At 39.3% G+C, this 19040-nt stretch overlaps 3 protein-coding genes and 1 long non-coding RNA gene across 5 annotated transcripts; 2 read left to right on the forward strand and 2 right to left on the reverse strand.

Annotated features, from left to right (window-relative positions):
* Positions 1-2711: 2711 nt before the first annotated feature.
* On the forward strand, positions 2712-5615 carry LOC137955738 (putative HVA22-like protein g). 2 transcript variants are annotated; one of them, XM_068802836.1, is made up of 7 exons: positions 2712-2963; positions 3216-3290; positions 3443-3541; positions 4101-4157; positions 4359-4422; positions 4526-4738; positions 5194-5615. In XM_068802836.1, the coding sequence occupies exons 2-7, from the start codon at positions 3259-3261 to the stop codon at positions 5524-5526; spliced, it is 798 nt and encodes a 265-aa protein (XP_068658937.1). In that variant the 5' UTR covers positions 2712-2963; positions 3216-3258; the 3' UTR covers positions 5527-5615. The 2 variants fall into 2 exon arrangements, with proteins under 2 accessions (XP_068658937.1, XP_068658938.1); XM_068802837.1 differs by lacking the exon at positions 5194-5615 and adding an exon at positions 4979-5079.
* On the reverse strand, positions 4928-6598 carry LOC137955739 (uncharacterized). Its single transcript, XR_011113178.1, has 2 exons — positions 6428-6598; positions 4928-6325 (listed from the first exon to the last, which is right to left on the reverse strand). It is a non-coding gene; the product is annotated as an uncharacterized lncRNA (long non-coding RNA).
* A 1968-nt stretch (positions 6599-8566) lies between these two features.
* On the forward strand, positions 8567-10353 carry LOC137957151 (uncharacterized). The gene is made up of 3 exons (XM_068804884.1): positions 8567-8907; positions 9411-9603; positions 10078-10353. Exons 1-3 carry the CDS (start codon positions 8720-8722, stop codon positions 10225-10227), a joined length of 531 nt encoding a protein of 176 aa, XP_068660985.1. The 5' UTR covers positions 8567-8719; the 3' UTR covers positions 10228-10353.
* A 992-nt stretch (positions 10354-11345) lies between these two features.
* On the reverse strand, positions 11346-18281 carry LOC137955652 (transcription factor E2FA-like). Its single transcript, XM_068802688.1, has 15 exons — positions 17880-18281; positions 15126-15315; positions 14936-14995; positions 14688-14773; positions 14472-14560; positions 14329-14383; positions 14167-14219; positions 14040-14090; positions 13912-13960; positions 13701-13766; positions 13532-13608; positions 13154-13385; positions 12517-12583; positions 12231-12406; positions 11346-11477 (listed from the first exon to the last, which is right to left on the reverse strand). Exons 1-14 carry the CDS (start codon positions 18072-18074, stop codon positions 12267-12269), a joined length of 1410 nt encoding a protein of 469 aa, XP_068658789.1. The 5' UTR covers positions 18075-18281; the 3' UTR covers positions 11346-11477; positions 12231-12266.
* Between the last annotated feature and the right edge of the window lie 759 nt (positions 18282-19040).

The raw sequence follows: 19040 nt of genomic DNA on the forward strand, positions 1-19040 counted from the left end.
TTAGGACAAGTTGCAATATCCATCCTCCCTTTTCATCATTTATTGTATTAAGTAACTTGTTGCTCAACTAAATGATTCAATGGCTTCTTTCGGGTCTGTTCAGACAATAAAATGTAGCTGAAATGGATTTCATGTTAACAGTCATCCACTTCCAGTTTAGCAGCAAATTGATATCAAGCTGTTGTAAAAACATATATCAGGAGCGTATACACTAAAGTACTCCTCTAGTGTAGGCAGTTCATGGAGAAATAGTATCTTCTGTCGTGAACACGAAGGAACCGACGGATAAGAGTAAGTAGATTCCTCCTTACTGTTATGTATCTCAGCTTTTCCTTCTTTTCTCTGCCTACTGTCTAGTTTGCGTATTTTGACTTGCGAAAGTAAAAGAATATGCTGCAAATTATCGAATACAGATTCTTACAGTTACAGAATATGTGTGTTCTTACACACATATAGGCAAGATGCTGAAATCAGTGGTCCGTTACCTCTCCGGTATTGCGAAGACTGAGAATAACTAAAATGACTGCCTCCGTAATTCTTCACCGCTAAGATAATTGCTTCTGCATTATCAAAAGCATAAAGTATAAAAAACTAAATGCAACTATGGATTAGGTCATGGTCGGATACGATGAAATCAACCGGAATCAAATAAATAAATAAATAAATTTTCTCTTATGTAAGCATATATCGACGAATTGATGCGAAGAGCATAGCTTGGATGTGATCATTGTTATTAATTCCCAAGCCTTAAATTATTGGAAACCCTCAGCTTGCGGAGCGGGAAAAGAAGATAGACAACAGCGCGAGGCACCGCGAAGCCTCGTCGTTGCCATCTGTGAATTTCTCGAAGCAGACATCGTCTATGCATCTAGATCACGAAGAACGAAGGTCAGCTCGAAAGTCGTCAAAGAGTCGAGTCATTCTGAAGATCTTGACCACCTTTTGGCGTTTTCAGATTTTGCTTCTTCACTGCGACTACTGGCTTGATCTTTTACCAGACAGAAAAGCTGGTTCACAATTACCCTTGGTGAGACTCAAATTCAATACGTCACATTATGTGTAATCATCGCGTCAAAGACCCAACTTATACCGAGTCACTAACTCGCTACAACAGATCTTGTTTTATCAAGTCACTAACTCACCGAAAATCTATATCATCTATCCATCACCATCAGTGTCACGACTCACGAGGTCCACCACTTTTCTACCAGATCGCTGTCGTGGGCTTCACAAGAAATTGTGAAGTCTCCCTGTGCTTCTGAAAGTAGCCCTGGTCGCCCAACAGATGAGAACAACCCACGACTTATCTTCGCGTGAGACCCAGTCTTGAGACGTTATCAAATTGCCGGTGCGTCACCCCAGAGAATTTTATCGAGTCGTGACCACCAACCTTGATTATGGTATCTTCTTTCTAATTAATTTAGGCTTCCTCAATCCAATTTTGTGAATATGACCGGGAGATCGAACGCTGGACGCTGGTCCACCCAATAAGAGTTAAAAGACCTATTACATTAATGGGTTGAAAAATAATAAGAGGTAAGCAAAATCAGTGAGTTGACTAATTAAGCTTTGTTTTCGACAATATTAGCATACTAAACCACCAAAGTCTTAAGGTTAGTGACTAACCACATTTTTACTAAAAGAACGATAAATAAAAACATATATCATAGGGCATAGGCTTAGACTCGGATAGTCAACTTGTTAAAATATGAGTTATTTATAGCTAAATAATATAGATTTCAAGAAGAACGGGTCTTGATTAGTTGCTATCTAGATTATAAATTAATCCGACCTTATCATAAATTTAAAATAGTTGGTAAAAAATTAGATGAATAGGGGTTTGACTATTTGTTGACCTATTGCCCCTCCAACTCCAAATAAATATGACAAAAAGAGGGGACGTGTTGCATTGAGTCAAGCTGATTCGTGAGCTACTTAAGCTTCTCAAAATTATTAGCTAAAATAATCCAAGCCGAAGCTTTATACTTGGTTAATTAGCCTATTGTGTTAAAGTCTTATAGAGAAATTAAATATGACTGAACCAAGTTCAAGGGACCGGTCCGGTCCAATACAAAATAAACCCGGCAAAAGCTTTTTGTACCAATTATTGCTGTGAGAAAGATACGTGTAGAACGTAAACCGAGACTGATGTAGACAGGCGTACAAGACATTCCAATTTCCAGATAGGCAAAATCGTCTTTCTCGGATCTCCAACTTCTCGTGGGTCCCGGTAATGATTTCGAATTCAGTTCAGTTAAGATGTAACTCACGTGACTTTTATTAATGACTATTCAAACGTCCACGCATATGACCAAAAATACCCTCATCTTGCCTTGGTCAAAAGCCTGAAAAGTTCTGAAGAAGCGATCTAATCACAGCTATGCCCGCTTGAGAGTTTCCAATCAACGGCATAGATCAGAGAAGTCAATGATACTGGCCAACCAAGTGAATGGTTAGGACATAATCCGGAAGAAAAGAGGAAAAGACGATTACGCCCAAAAATTGTTTGTAAGTTTTAACTGCCCAACGGTATTTTCGTTCTGGAGATCGGGAACAGATCCTGGGAAACTCTGAGAAAGTAGGCGTCCGTCGCAAGAAACCGCCCTTCCCTCTCCCTTCTGTCTTTACCGCGTGGTCATCCACTTACTCTTCCATTTATAAATTCGATTTCGTGTGTCTTCTTCTTCTTCTTTGATCATAAGTTTCTGATATTTCGCCGTCTTCCGCATTGGCAGAACCGAGAGATCCGTCAACTGTTAAGAAAGAGAAAGGAGTCGTCGAATACCAGGAGGGTAAGAACTTGACGTAATTTTCATCTCTGTCCTGAGGTTCGACATCTGTTGTTGCCAAATCCGCTGCTTTATTCCTTCCGGAACTCGGTATTAGTTTCTGACGTCTCTTCGTTCGCACGAAACTGGTTTTTTCTCCGAGGTGGTGAGGATCGGAGCTGTTGTCTTTTTAAGGTAAAGTTTTCTTCCTCTTCTAATCTTCTTTACTCTGCCTTTTTTTGCTTTTTCTCTTCTTCTTCTGTGCCTTGTGCCGGGATCGTTTCTTGGTTTCTTATTGAGTTGTTTATTTCGAATTTGGTATTTGAGTTTAGTGCCGGTGTCCTTTTTTTTGTTTATCTTTGCTATCGAACTACCTGATCAAAATGCTTCGATGATTTTGATTCTGTTCATTAAAGAAGCCTCATTGCCTTTAGACTTGTTTTTCAGGTCTTCTGGTTGAGAAGTGAGATTGATGCAATAGCTAGTTACAATGTTGGGAGACTTCATCACCAGATGCCTCATGTATGTGTTGTCGAAATTGGAACTTTGATTTTCTTTTCTTTTTATTCCAATACGATGTTTTGATGCATGTGCTTGGCCTGTATTGATCGAACAGTATTTAGTTATATATACGGAAAGTTCAGGCTCAATTGAGTCCATTTTTTTTGTGGCAGATTGTTGTTTGGATATATATATCCAGCATTCGAGTGCTTCAAAACCGTGGAGAAGAACAGAGCAGATATCGAGCAGCTGCGGTTCTGGTGCCAATATTGGTACTTAATATGCCCTGTTATCCTATCCTTCTTTAATCCTTTGTTGCTTTTTTTTTTTTTTTTCTTGGTTGAATTGTTGGATGCTTTTCTTTGGCTATTGGACTTGAGGTAACTTCTTTTTAAGTCTTGGTTACTATTTTCGATTCTTAACTTAAATGTGTTCTTTGAGAGAACTCCGCTTTTACTAGCATGTTAGTCTTGGGATCGGTTCTTTGTTGAGAGACCATCTACTGTAAGTAGAAATGGTTCCTTCCGTTAAGGAGCGAATTATTGCCGGTAGATTTTCCATCTGTTTGCTTCATTGAAGACGAAATAATAGTGCTGTGTCGTATGCGATTTGGTTATGTTTCACATCTATCTCACACCCGAAGACCCATTTGTTATCTTAGTTATGTTCACCTCAGCATCCATGCCAAACACTAATAGGTTTTCATTGCTTAATTGCTCCGCCTACTGCGAATTGATCATCTAGTCCTTTATCATTTAAAATGCTTTTAGGGAAACGTGCAGAACATGACAACTTCATAAACGCTATCTGACGAGTATTATGCTCTTGCAGGATCATAGTGGCGGCCCTGACGGTCTTAGAGCGATTTGGAGATATCCTTGTTTCATGGTAATCTAATTATACTGTTAGCATTTTCTCCACAGTTGTACGAAGAATAATTTTGGTTTGTTTCTTTAAAAGCATCTCCACAAATTGAATGAGATCAAGAATCAAGCTAAAAGCTAAACTTCTGGTAAAATTGAGCAATCGAGTGAGACTTGATAATCTCAATGCGGTTCACTTTACTGATGCAACTCCCTTCTGGTAAAGGGCACCAATGTATGGCGAAATGAAGCTGGCATTTTTCATCTATCTATGGCACCCGAAGACGAAGGTAACGCTATCCTGGGTGACCGAATTTTTGTGCCTTTTTTTATTGCAGAACTTCTGCCGAGAGTTACTAAAGATATTCTCATTCCGATGATTAATGAACGCAGGGCACAAATTACGTCTATGAAGTCTTCCTGCGGCCATATGTCGCAAGGCATGAGACAGATATCGACCGCAAGTTGTCAGAGATGAGAGCCAGAGCTTGGGACATGGCTATCCTCTACTGGCAAAGCTTTGCTAACCAAGGGCAAGCTAAGTTTTTCGAAGTTCTTAGATATTTGGCAGCCCAGTCGTACAGACCTTCTCCAGAAACCGCCCAGGTAATAGGCACTCGCGGCTTTAAATCCTCTGGCAAGTAACTGAATGCACTACAATTGACACTGCCAGCTCAGATCTCCCTGATCCCGTTTCGGAGAATCCGGCCGGGTTATGAGGTTGAGCAGATTTTACTCTCTGCGTCACTTTGTGAATGGAATCAAAGAGGAATTCATAGAGAAATTCCAGTAACAGAGGACTGAATTTCGGTTAATTTATACATAGAGAAATTCATATTGTAACAGGAGAGTGGACACTGCACAAAAGAAAAAGCTTTTGATGTCACCTTACAATCAACATCCTTGAATTGAAACAAGCTCGCTGTACACAAAAAGAATGGGCATCTGGAATTTATTGATCAGAACCTCCAGTTTCGACTTTTACAGTGAAGTTGGAAAACTTGATTAAATTTGCTTCGACTTCGACAATCTTTTTATGAAATTGTTACTAATCTTTGCAGAAAGCTCCCCAATCCTTCAATCATGGCCTGCTCCATCAGCAAGAGCCGCACAAAGAACCACCGTCCGGTCCGCCCCGACCCCCGCCAATTTCAATTAAACGCGCGGCGTTTCAATCATTCAAAGCTGATCAAATACGTGAGACTCCATCGAAAGATCGCATTCACCTGACTCCGAGGCAAATTATAGTTGAAGAAGAAGGGGTTCCCACATCGCCGGTCACGCCAGTCCCAACCCCTTCCTCCGCCAAAACCAACTCTCCAATGTTAGGGGGTGCCGATGAAACTCTACATGCCGCAAGGCTCAGGTTAAGGCGAGCACATCGAACAGAGTAAGAAAGACGGGAAAAATTAAAGAAGAAAAAAAAATTAATTTCATTTTTGGTTATTTGCCATTCAATGCAAATTTTTTTTTTTTGGGGGGGTACTCTCTCTGTTTTTTTTCTTCACCATTGCCCTGATAGGGTCAGAATCGATTCCTCTGTCTTTCTTTGTAAAAAATGAGAAACAAATGAAAAAGACAACAAGATGGGAAGATGGAAAACGCGTATAATAGTTTAGCAGCAGGACTTTGTAACGGAATCTACCGGTCAATTACAAAGCGATAATGATCGCCGTTACGTTTACCGTTACCGTCTGCCAAAAGGGAAGAAGGCGAGCAGCCGATCGATGGCGCGAGAGATTGTGGGAATCAGGTGACGATTGATGAAATCGAGGCAGGCTCTGACAGGGTTACCAAACTCCTCAGAGAAGCGTTGCCATGTCCGGCGAAAGAAGTCGCTGCCGGTGGCATCGGGCGAAGCCGCCATAGGCTGGAGATATGCCCAGGCAGCCTGTTTGACCAGACGGTTCCGGATAGATATCTCGTGGCAGCTCTGGTTGGCGACGCCAGTCGGCGACTGGAGGCCGGACGGCGACGACGGAATCAGATCTTTCAAGCTGGTATAGTTGAGAGACTTGAAGGAGACGAGCTCGAAGTCGACCGTTGGGAACACCTTGTCTCCCGGCGGAAAGCTGGAGCTCTGTGGCTTAGACGGTAGATCGAGCCTGGTCGGCACGCCGGACGAAATGGAGTTTCTGCGGCGGAGAGACGATGCCACTTCGGTTCTTACAGACGGTACGGAGCCCATTACGGCTGAAAGAATAAAAAGACACGGACAAAGATTATACAAAGGCTCGAGAGGAGTACAAAAGAAGGCGAATAGAGATGGAAAGAGAAGACGGAAAGAAACTCAGCAGTGGCGATCAGCAGCTGTCCCGTCGCCCAATTGCTCTTCAGCCCGCGGCCGTTCCGTAAAGAGGTAGGGGCTTCTGTCTTCCTTGGTCACTCGCTTCGGAATTATTGCGAATTGGAAGTGGAGAGAGCAAGAGCGGCGTCACTTTCCTCCCTCAGCGACAGAGAGAGAGTGGGAAGGAGGAACTCTTTTACTGATACCGGAAATTATCTCTATGAATATTATATTAATGAGGAAGAGAGCGAGAAAGAAAAAGACACGTGGGGTATATAGTGAGTCATCGGAGGGATGGAGATGGATGGTATCTCGTTACAACTTACGAGGTGACATTTTACATCTGCGGTGGCTAGGGTCTCGGACTCGTTCGATCTCTTCCTTGCTAGGAATCAATGCAGACACGTCAAAATTATAGGTGGTGGGGTTCCATGAACAAGGAATCTTTTCTTAATTTGTAATCCTGACCCACAGGGGAAAGAAAAGGTTCCGTTGCCTCTAGCCACTAGTTTCCGGGCAGTGTACGGCTCGAGGTTATCCGTTATCGGCCTCGGAAAATTTGTCACCCAGGAAGGTTTAGACTAGGGAGTGATGGCTTTCTGTGGGTCTGCTGCCTCTTTGGTCTTTGCTGCTCACAGACAAAGGTAGCCTGTTCCGGGTTTGAAACTCGGACCTAACTCGGTTATTCGCAATGGGTGGTTCAAGTGAGGTGGGTCCATGCAATCTGCGGATGAGGATTTGTTGACATCAGAAATTTGTCTCTTATCATGGAGAGGTGCATTTGTCCCTAGGATTATGCCTCTTCTCTTTCATTTTTGTTAAAGAAAATTTCTAAAATCCGGCGGCCACGGGAAAAAGCAGCCAAAGCTCGAGCACCCTAAAGTGCCACCGCTCTCGGCCTGAGTGGCGCTGACGGCGACTTCGGCGCAACAAACAAAGAAGACCGTTGTTGTTTATGATTTGGCGCGATTCCCAGATGGACATGTTGCGAGGTTCTGGAAGTTTGATATAAAATAAAATGGGTATTCCGGTTTCGTTTGTTTCTGCCTGTGAAACACATTTGGGTGTCAGGGTGGCGGATTGGGTGTGGACTGAGGTGGAAGGGTTGACCGTCAAGGTCGTGAATTTGCCTGTAAACTGGGTGTACTGAATACGTGTTGAGAAGTGGGACGCGATTTTCATTTAAAGTTAAAACGAGGCTTAGTGGGGGGTGACTTTTTAACGCGTCATGTTGCCATTGTTATTATGGGATGGGAGAGAATTGTTTTTATGGTTAATATGTCACCGAGGAGGGTAGGTTAAAGTCCAGCCAAGAGTTGTTACTCGTTGAGGAAATTATGGTCTCTCATTTTGTTTTATATTAAAAGAAGCGAGCTAAACGGACGCAACCTGAACAGATTTGAAAGAGAACAATGTGGAAGGTGATGAATCGAAGATTACATAAAAGTGAATCTAAGATCTTTTGATTAAATTTTTAAAAGCCAAGTGCACGTAACCCTTTATTCTTCTTGTTGGATTTGCTGTGCTGTTCATAGATATCTTAAAAGGGTAATTTTCAAGCCTATGTCACCGTTTCAGATATTGCGCTTGGATACTGTTTTCCTTTGTAAATATATATAGATATATATATATATAGAGAGAGATATAGATATATATATATATATATATATATTTGTTATATAAAGAAATGTCCATATGGGCCCTCATTTATACTCCTAAGCAGCCAAGGGGCCTCTGGGTCATCTTCTCTCGGATCTGCTAGGGGAGGCCTCCCCAGTTTTCCCGTGGAAATAGAGTGCCACTTGTGGTTCTTGCCGGAAGGTTTACTCTTTAGACCAAGGGAGAGGAGGAAGGCGAAAGTATTTGTGTTGTGTTTTTCTTCTCTATACCCTAAACAGGAAAGAACTTATATGTGTTTTTTAATTATTTAATATATTTTTTAAAATTTAATTTACTCTTCAATTTAATGAATTTTATTTTTTAGAATTAAACAAATACAACATCCATTTTTAGTAATTTCTTCACTGGAAAAGAAAGCCCAGTAGTGAAGAGGGCCCGCTAGGCCCATCGTAATGGAGCCAAACGTGGCATATCATTGCCCCACAAGCAATTAGAAGCGTTTGTGATGATCATTGGACGATGAACAATAGAATATGCTGTGTTTAGAGAAGGATAAGAAGAGCGCGCTGTGCTCCTCTCGAAGGGTGATTTCCAGCGAACAATGGCTACGGCTTTGCTCATTTATGTATCCGGCAATTCCTTTCCTCTTTCTTCTCTAAAAGGCGACAATTGCCCCTGTAATGCTTGCCCCTCCAAAGCCTCTTTTGGCTGCCGATCGACCTCTAAACGGAGGTGTTTCCAGTGCAAAGCTCTTCAAGACACCAAGGAAAAGGGGTGCAAAGCTCTTCAAGACACCAAGGAAAAGGGGAGCACTTCCTCCTCAGAGGAAATTACGGAGAAATTCGGCCTCGAAGCTGGTCTTTGGAAGGTAATATTTTCTCAGAGTTCGCACCTTCAGACGTGGAAAAGATGTTTGATTGCCACTGGGTTATCTTGCTCTAATGCGTTTCAGTGTTAAATTTTCTGAGTTACATTTGTCGAAAAGCATAGCTGCCTGGAGGAAATGCGATAGACAAAATTGAATAAATAAATCTCGTTTTTTCTTGTTTTTAATGCGTTTCAGTTAGCTGTAATCTGAGATCCAAACACCTTGAAATAAATCTAGTTTGTCGCCTGAAATGAAAGATGCTCATTTAGCTGAAATGTACAAATTTTATTCGCAGATATCAAACAAGAAAATTTGTCTGAAATCGTGCACGGTGAAGTTCTTTTTGGACCTTATTTCAGATATTTTATATTTTCTTGTACTGGAAAAAAATTTACGAGCTGAAAATTGCTATTTGGTGGCTATCCGAGACATTCTCGTAGGTATATGAATTATGTATGTTGTCTATCATTTCGATGACCTTATTGTTTATTTATCGATGACAGTCAGATATTCAGCTCGAAAGAGGAAGGGCAGGAGGAAAGCGAGCAGAAATCCAAGACAGATCAGGCCAAAGAGCTGCTGGCCAAGTATGGAGGGGCCTACTTGGCTACTTCCATCTCTCTCTCCATTGTTTCCTTCACATTATGTTACCTTCTCATTAGTGCTGGAGTTGATGTCGCAGCCTTGCTGCAGAAGGTATCTAAGAAGCCTTCCCCCATTATGTTTGTGGTTTCTCTTCTTTTTTTCCATGTCTCCATTAGAGGTGGTGTACATTAAGCTCTGGCTCTATTGCCACATTTATGATCTACGGTCTAGGTTAATGGTATCTATTGTTTTAATAAATCTCTTGAAGAAGATGAAGAAAATAGGAAAAAGATATTAGGGACAGAAACTGGGTGGACTGCAGTTCACTGGAACTTTTCTACATGTATGGACCCAATACAGGTTTCCACAGCTTTTGTTAACAAAAACAGCTAATAGAAAATGGTATTAAACATGAAAAGTGTAGAAAGGTAGCTATTTTGGTAATGTGAATGTTGAATTATCTACTTACTGTTGGAAAAAGAATACAGTATTTTCTGTTATGTGCAAATTGAATGAATGAAATACTTCTTACATGCAAGAGGTGTTAAAAAAGACCTTATAACACTATTGCTCATCTTTTTTCAGGTGGGAATCACAGCAAACGAGGCTGGAGAGAAGGTCGGAACGTTTGCCCTAGCATACGCAGCACACAAGGCTGCATCTCCAATCAGGTTTCCTCCCACAGTAGCCCTCACTCCCTTAGTGTCCAGTTGGATAGGAGGAAAGAAAGGGTAGAAACAAGATGAGTGATTTGCTGGTAATGTAGCACACTCTTATATGATTTTCGGTAAATATGTATATATGCCTACTGGAATTATCGTTGGTTTTCCCATTTTGAGTTGAAGTAGCTTCTTCTTGTCTTCTCAACTGACTCTGTGGGGTGAGCTCACTTCTAAGTTACAACCGAATGAAAGGAGGAATGTAAGCATTTTGCAGAGAAGGCCACTGTTTCACAAGAATGATACCGTTGAATTTTTTTAGTTCCGGTTATCCGTTGTTTCGCAATGTAGAAGAAGTTGGGACAATCTGTGCCTCTTTCCGGTTATCCTTTGTTTCGCACAGTGTAGAAGAAGGTCGATCCATGCCGACTTTTCTGAGTTTGGAACTTTGAATTAAGCCATACCTGACCTGGTAAGGATGCACGCCGAGTGGTGTGATCCACGTCTTATTGTGAAGGCATGCATGGCAATTCCTGCCAATCCCTGGGCACAACCACCATCGGAGCTCAAAGCTAATTATTCTACGCATTTACTTTTGTCTTCTAATTTAATTCACCCTACTTCGGTGTGTCTCCTCAGATTTAGTTAACTTATGTGCAAAACAAAACCTTTTGATGGGCTGCTTATTGGGGCTTTAGGGTGCAATAATTGCTAAATTAATAGTAACTAATAAAACGTGTTTAATTGCGATTTCATGTGTTTCAACTTTCAAGTTAATATTCTACACTTTTCAAGTAATTTATTTTTCTTTACAAATTAATAGAAAAGAATCAGATAAAAACTCACAGTTTGGATTCGTTATTCAAAGTAGAAAGTTAATTCTTCAAATTCATTGACATGCACTAAAAAAGTAATTTTTTAAAAGAAAGCAAAGTGGTTTAATTAGTAAATAAGTGTACGTGATATTACACTTCAAATTTAAAAGCGGTACAACAACAACAACAACAAAATTGAAAAAATTAGTAAAAGAATTTAAAAAACCAAGCAGATAAAAATTGCACACTTATCAATTGACGCTTGAATATTACTCTGGGTGGATGAAAACCCAAATAAGTTTTCTATACTTACAGAAGAACTCGTTCTCGCACTCGGAAATTCAATGGCAGGCAATTTGGATGGGCTTAGGCAGTACTGCATTCGTATGAGACCAGATGTGCAGCAGGAGACGACTAGGTTGCGTACTGCCTAAGCCCATCCAAATTGCCTGCCACACCAAGAGCTGGCTTACTAATGCACCAATTTTTTTATTTTAGGAGTTCTTCGTTTCTAAAACAAACAAAAAAAAAAAAAACAAGGATGTTAGTATCTAGAGAATTATATCTATATGCTGCAGTAATATTACCATCAACACCTTCCGGAAAAAAAATATATAACTAATTAGTAACTCCTTAATATTTTTTTACTCAAATTTTTTGCGAGAGATTCGATTTTTTTTTTTTTTTGAAACATTAATGTCCAGGTAAAGCAATTTCAAATGGGGTGGCCGCACACGAATGAAAACAAATACTAGCAGCTGACTGCAGCACCCTTAAACTAAAGGCAGTTCCTAGTCTTGGTTATTGCAGATTCAATTCGCTGAATAGGAATGCAGAGGAATTAGGTCTTATAAAGATTCAAGATTATCTACCCATCCCGTTGCTTGGCTTAAACAAATTCATAATATAGCCATATGCCATCATACCATGAGTGTGTGTGTGGACAAAGAGAGAATCAGAACTTCAACAAGATTGAGCCATACAACGAAACAGGCATCAAAATATATTTGTACTTTTATTATTCCTGAATTATAGGATAGAATATATATATATATATATATTCCTTGAACTGTACACTGAATTAGCTATCTTATATTTTCCCTCCCATGCATAGAGCTTTTTGATGGACCTCAGCATTTTGAGTGAGGCCACCAGCTATGAGTGGAATGCTGCTACATCCTGATTGAACTAGTATTGACAACAGTGACAATATATTAGGAAGGGGAAGGAAGGATACATAAGTTCTGCTTATGAAAGGACAGACCTGAGATTCTCTGGTTACCATTTTGTTAATCCTGATTCAACTCTGATTAGTTGCGATATCCTCAGCAGGTGGCAGCACATCAAAAACGCCTGATGGCGGAGTCTGTGGTCTTGGTGTGCATAACTCATCCCCTACAGCAAATTCTTCTTCTACGCCATTCCATTCAACCCCTCCAGCTAATAAGAGTCAAAAGTTAAGGAAAAAGATTGAAAACATAACATTTAAACAAGTTAAAGAAACCATCAGCTAGATATAATACATGAGAGATCTAGAAAAAAAAGGATACGATCTGTCTTCCACATGTCAGTGATACTGACTCCTGCATCTGAGAGAAGCCAATAATCTGCATCTGTCTGTAAAAACACAATAAAAAAATTCAAACAAAGACAAAATTAGCCATAAGCATTCTTGAAGAATTACTAGGAAAATCCATTAAATTCAGTTAACCCCCCTCCCCCACAAAAAAAAAAAAAAAAAACTGCAAAGTCGTATTTTTTAAGTACCCAGTTAGTAGTCAAGCAAAATTTTCCTTTTTTGAATATTAATCACACACGCACACACTCCTTAACCCTATTGAGATTTGAACCTAAAACCTCAAACTACGTCCCCCCCATGTGACCATTGAGCTAAAGGCGAGTCACACAGGAATGTTAAAAGCTTTATAGCATTTTTATTGATTTCAAGATTGTTAAAAGCTCTGTTAGGGGGTTCTCCAGCTGCAAAATACCACAGAGGCACCAGCTTTAGCAAGTAATCATGTGTATAAACTGATAAAGCCTCAGATAACCACAGGAATGAAGCACATTTTTTGCATGAACTCATAAGGAAACGCACAAATCCTACCATTGACTTAGATATACCTGCAGAAATATGAACATAATGACAAAGTGGACAATTACTTTCTTGCACCATCATACACTTACATCAACATCAGAAGGGACAATCTTCATAATCCCACCCACAAAATCCTGTGAAGAATTTATGTCAGAACACATCCTTTGAGCATCATTTGGAACCTCCATTTCTAACCCTCTCCCTGTACACTCGGCTGCCATATCCACTGCTGTATTCACTGCAGACTCTGAACTTGATGCATGCGGGAGATGAGGAGAAGGTTCAATACCATTCATCTCCTCAAACTTTTCCTCAAATTGGCTGAAGAAAATGAAAAACAAAGCACCATTACATCCTTGATTGCACCTTAAACCTTTTCACATTTCTATATAAAGAATAACCTATTTTAAAATAAATAAACAATGAAAAGAAACAACAGGAAGACAATTAGAAAAAGGTGGATTTACCTAACTAGGTAAACATCGATTGGACCCATGGTGCTACGAAGGACTATTCTGTATCTCCTCTGTGGATAATCAACAGCCTGCACAAAAATAAGATGAAAACTGCTCCAGATCACAAACCAACAGCCCATGATGAAAATTTTGTCATTTGGTGCTTCCTACTTGAAAATACCTCATCAGGGTCAGGGACTTCAAGGGTAGTACCATGAGGAGCTTTTATTGCTATTAACGTCTCATTCTGCAAGATAGTATTCACAAAATAAAATGAACATTGGAAACTACACAAACCGACAATCATGACTCAAGTCCCAATTTAAAAAGATAAAACTATGAAGAAAATACCAGTAGTGGGCATCAGTTAAACTAAAAGGAGGAAAGAAAACCTGAAAGCAAGGTAAAGCCTTGATGTCTTCTTCAGTAACATAAAGCCATCTACATTAAAATTAGAGAGAGAATCAGCTACCACAACCTTCATATTAACTGAACATAAGGCAAGAGGAAAATTATCTACCTTTGATTGTTTTCATCTTCACTCAAGTCCCTTAATCTTTCTTTCATCTCCCTGCCATCAACTCTGATATAAGCATATAGTACACAGCTAAAGAAAGAGCACCAGAATTGTGCACAGAGGTCAGAACCTTATTTGGTCATCTAATGCATGCTCCTCCATGGTAAGGCTTTCAACTTCTGCCTGCAGAAACCAAAAAATCGCCCAGCTTGAATTGAGGATATTCGACTATTAATATGCCCTGGCATTAGGACAAATATCCATATGAACATTTACTAGAAGTACATAATACCTGTAAGCTTGTGACATCATCATCAATCTCCCCAGGCCCCGAGACGTCTAGGCCCCTATAAAAATTTCTTAATTAAGTTACATCCTGTATGAGTGCTCAAGACATAGTAAAGCAACAGAAATTTGCAAAAGATTCTGTATTACTTCCATTGTATTCTGTTCTTAAGTTTCTTTTCAATGAGACCAATTCCTTCAAGGACATTTGTTATGTCATATATTCGCCTTTTTTGCACCTACATCCACAGAAAAAAATTTAAATAATTAAAACAAAATGATAAGAAGAAGAATGTGAACTTGGATCCAACCCAGCAAGAAAGGAGCCAAAGTATCAGCAAGATACTTTCTTGACAAAATGCTCACCTCTAAAGTATCAGCAGCCTTGTTTAAGTCAAGGATGCCATCTTCTGCATGTTTGATCAGATTGATGAACTTTTTTGTTAACAAACCTGCACAAAAGTGCATTTAAAATTGTATTAAGAAATGTACCTTCAATATATGTATCCTTCCAATTGGTAAATATCTTTTTTTTTCTACAGTACATTTAAGCAGATCAAAAGCCAGCTATTTTTGAGCAATGAAGTACCCATGGGCAATATCACTTGCATTACCTAGCGAGCTGTCATATCGACAAGTACTGGCTGGAGTAAGAGGATTGCCTGAAGGTGAACCTGCAAAGCCATGTAAGTTTAAACTCATTACATTTCCCACCTGATATTTGGGAAACAAAAAGTGAAGTAAGTACAAAGGAGATTGGAGTTATCAACCCAAAACAGGCTTAAAAATGGACATAGTCATCACCAGCATTAGAAACAGGAGTTTGAGGTCCAGATCTAGAGCATCTTGCGATCTTTGATTTGCTATAAATCCGACCTCCTTTCCCGGAAATGGGTGTACGGAGGGGGCTGTTCACCACCTCAGCATATCCAGGGCTTGTAGCCCACTCACTAGATTCAGCTTCATATTCATCTGTTTCAGACTTCCGTTTCAACTGCACACACCACAGAGAATCTTTCAGCAGGGTAATAAGGTGCAAATTGACCTTTGTATCTTCTCATCAAATGTTTATAACTTAAATTATGTTTGCCATTTATCTGATTCAATAATAATTATCTAAAATCCTCAAAAAAAAAAAATCAATGAAGAAGTAAGAGAAAAGGTGGCACACATGTGCTCTCTCTCTCTCTCTCTCTCTCTCTCTCTCTCTCTCTCTCTCTCTCTCTCTTTTGCCTAGAGTCTTAATTCTTTCTTTGGACGCTGAGAAGTTAAGACCTTGAAGAGGCTCTTATCAGTTAATGGTCATAATTCCATATGAACTATACTAATTAAAACAGCATCTCATGCTTATTCACATAGTTGAGCCACTCTCAGAAGCTCTTGGTTTGTTCTTTTCAAGTTCGCCACATCTGCCACTTATCCTTTACGATACTTCTATAGCAGCTATTCTAGTTTTATCACTTCTATCTTGACTCAGCTGGCCAGCACATTAATTGTCATCTCATCTACATTTCTACCATAATTATTATCAATTGGCAATAAAAAATAAGCACTCTGCTTCAGTCACCCAACTGTAATCAATCTATAAAGCAGTTTCCTTAGCCCCTCCTTATGAATCATGAAACAGAAACCTAGGATTGGTAGAACTATCTTCTAATTTTCTATTTTATCAGAAAACTAATTAGAAAACAATGATAAGGCCTCAAAATTAAAGAATCCCATAAAAAAAATTCCGCAATAGAAAGGAGAGGCATAATAGTCTTTCCCTTTTATCCTGTTTCCAGAATTGAAAGGAAACCTGCATCTCAAAAAGATCAAAGAGGAGAATCAGTTTTGGATATCCTACACATAATTTTTCTAATAACAATTAGAAAGATTGATTCCATTAGAAAAGCTGTGACTGGAGAGAGTACAAGTTAGAAACCTACACCTAATGAATAATCACTTGGAGACAGGAAATAACTAAACCTCTCCTAACATCTGCAAATAATGCACAAAAAGCACAGATAACAACATAGGCATCTCCCAATAGGATGCTTAAGAAGCTGCATCAGGCTTCTTACTGAAGTTTTAATATTCATGTATTGTACTAATAGTGGGAAACATTCTTTTAACAAGGATCTGAGAAGTTCACACTCCCTCTAACAAGATTCACAGCCTCAATATATGAGAATTTTGACACATCAAGATTTTTTTTATTTGAAAGGTAAGATCATACATGTCAATGAGCAAAATAAAATCCAGAAAAAATAGATTAACCAAGAGATTTGCAATATCGTTTACACCTTAGCTTCCAAGTGCCATGTTAGTCAGGAGCATGATTTTGAAGCATAACTTTTCCACATTTATTAATATATGCACATGGAAGCATGCAAAAAAATGTAAAACACAATCAATAACTCCCAGTGGATTTTGATGTGGATGAGGATCTGTTTATTTCTTCATGAACTCCACTTAAGCTCTTAGACAATTATGAGAGTTCAAACTTACAAATCAATATAAACTTTTGCTAAGATTGTTCTATGATAGAAAAAAGATGCATCATTATGCAAAGTTTATCCATAGTGTAAAATTCATTAACACAATCTTCTGCCCCAGCTTGCTTGCTTCAAAAAAGGCTAGAATTTTGTCTTTGAGTTGTGGCCATCAAACTAAACAGACAACATAAGAGTGCCATAAGAAAAAAAAAAAGCGTCTCAAGGTGATCAATAAGTAAGCCGAGCCATAAACACTTGGTTCCTATAATGGAGCCAAAAGTCAATGACTTAAAATTGACAAGAAATAAGAGATATGATATCCCTTGCAGCAGAATCACATCCATTAGTATCCGGCTACAGAAGTTGTGATGACTATTCCATCAATAACAAATAATATTTTACCTCAAACGTGCCCTAAAAATATTCTCATAACTATTGCCATTAATGGTTCTAGTTATTGGTCAACTGGTCCACAGACTTATGACTTCACAAAATTATAAAAAAAACATAGACAAGAATAGGCTACCCATGAACTGATCGGGCACTTGGTGGTAATGGACCTCGATACCATATATGCAAACTACCAATATGTTTATGACACTTCTAAAGTGGAAGCTACCGGAGAACTATAATGAGTTATACATTATGCATGGCAGTTAAGTGCTAATTCTCCATTTCAAATTTCACACAAAATTGCCGCAAAAGCATAAACTTATATTCCTGACAAGGAACAAACTATACCGAAGATGTCCCGAGCTACTTAAAATTGGAGAGAGTAATCCAAGAATGCTGGCATTCGAATAAGTCGAAGAAAAATCCAGCTAATAGTTAACATTGCATCAATCTTCACAGAAAATATTTAAAACTGAATCATCAGGGAAAAAGTTAACAGAAATTGAACAGTGTCTACAACCACGGCGAAACAGAATTCGCAGACAAGCAAGAAGAACGAGCATTGGACAAGCAGGATCTCAGGAAAATTCACTCATTTTCAGCATAAGAAAATTTGGCGCCACAGCCCGGATAAACGAATTCATAATGAACAGATAAAAATCAGTTTTTGCTCACTCCGGAAACTCACCGGAGTTCTTATAACGAAAGCGTCAGGTTCTTCATCGACGGCGCGGCGGTTCTCTCCGCCGGAAGAGAACCGATGATAATCATCAGGCGCAGCAAACGGTGGTTTAGTTGAGGAAAAAAGGACATGGCGTTTCATAGACTGGAGGATTTGCCCCGCAGGCTGAACCGAGCGATTCGAGGCTCGGCCTCCAGACATACAGACGGATATTTCCGATTCCAAACAGTGAAAAAAGACTGATTCCCGACCAAAACCCGAACCCAAAAAAAAAAAAAAAAGTGAAAGCCGATCTCAGTCGATGCGATGAAAGACAAGTGACCAATCCAACATTTCGCGAGCGAGATCAACTAGAAAGCGAGAGCAATTAGGGCAGAGAAGCGGGAGAGAGATCTGGTTTTGGGGGAAAGAGAGGTTAAAAAAGCGGAGAGCAGAAAACGAGGGAAGGAGGGAAATACGTTCGGATGGATATGGAGGGAAGGCGTGAGAAAAAAACACAAAAATGACAGAAATTTAAAATTACGAAAAAGAATAGTGAAATACAAGTATTCCGCACCAAATTCATTTTAACGAGCAAAGGCCCATTAATCGATACTTATTAAAAGAAGGGCATGAAAGTCAATATAGTTTTTACTTTGCTAGAAATAGTAATTATAATGTTAGCATTCTCATAATTCTATTAACAGCCACCACTTTATATTAGATAGAAAAAAATTTACAAATTCTTTTACCCATATTACAATTCAAGGATACTGTGACGAAAATGCCCTTAGATCCCATCTACGCTCTCCTCGAACCATTTTATTCTTGAAAAAACTCGAACCAGCCTCTCTTACACTCTCCCTATGTTTCTGCACAGGCCATTCTTCACTAAAACAAGAGAGCTTCTTTCTATTGGCGTCCTTCTCCATCAAGAACAATACTTGTCTCTCGTGAAACTCTCTTTTCTCCTAATCTTCCTCGTGTTTCTTCTCCAATCTCGCTCTCCATCTGGCTGAGAGTTTAAGGTGACATATATCGATGAAAATTAAGGCACTTATACGTAGAAAGTTTATATGTTTTCATTAGTTTACTTGGAATTTCAATCCACAAATAGCAGGCAGACACCAATTAGACATGTAATTATTTTGATTTAATTGGTAGAAAGACCTTCAAAACATTACATTA

Source organism: Aristolochia californica, unplaced genomic scaffold (assembly GCF_029961685.1).
Source record: "Aristolochia californica isolate CCGP_79_NKW_82.1479 unplaced genomic scaffold, dmAriCali1.0.hap1 SCAF_2, whole genome shotgun sequence".
Taxonomy (NCBI): Eukaryota; Viridiplantae; Streptophyta; class Magnoliopsida; order Piperales; family Aristolochiaceae; genus Aristolochia; species Aristolochia californica.

What these genes read in the sequence shown, in the direction of transcription:
- LOC137955652 (XM_068802688.1), bottom strand. Translation starts at nt 18,074, where the DNA reads ATGTCTGGAGGCCGAGCCTCGAATCGCTCGGTTCAGCCTGCGGGGCAA. An exon ending in AGGCTGCTGATACTTTAGAG is followed by an intron (nt 14,561 to 14,687) that starts GTGAGCATTTTG and finishes CTGTGGATGTAG; the next exon opens with GTGCAAAAAAGGCGAATATA. An exon ending in ATCGATGTTTACCTAGTTAG is followed by an intron (nt 13,386 to 13,531) that starts GTAAATCCACCT and finishes CATTTTCTTCAG; the next exon opens with CCAATTTGAGGAAAAGTTTG.
- LOC137955738 (XM_068802836.1), top strand. Translation starts at nt 3,259, where the DNA reads ATGTTGGGAGACTTCATCACCAGATGCCTCAT. An exon ending in CGGTTCTGGTGCCAATATTG is followed by an intron (nt 3,542 to 4,100) that starts GTACTTAATATG and finishes ATGCTCTTGCAG; the next exon opens with GATCATAGTGGCGGCCCTGA. An exon ending in TATGGCACCCGAAGACGAAG is followed by an intron (nt 4,423 to 4,525) that starts GTAACGCTATCC and finishes TAATGAACGCAG; the next exon opens with GGCACAAATTACGTCTATGA.
- LOC137957151 (XM_068804884.1), top strand. Translation starts at nt 8,720, where the DNA reads ATGCTTGCCCCTCCAAAGCCTCTTTTGGCTGCCGATCGACCTCTAAAC. An exon ending in TCGAAGCTGGTCTTTGGAAG is followed by an intron (nt 8,908 to 9,410) that starts GTAATATTTTCT and finishes TATCGATGACAG; the next exon opens with TCAGATATTCAGCTCGAAAG. An exon ending in TCGCAGCCTTGCTGCAGAAG is followed by an intron (nt 9,604 to 10,077) that starts GTATCTAAGAAG and finishes ATCTTTTTTCAG; the next exon opens with GTGGGAATCACAGCAAACGA.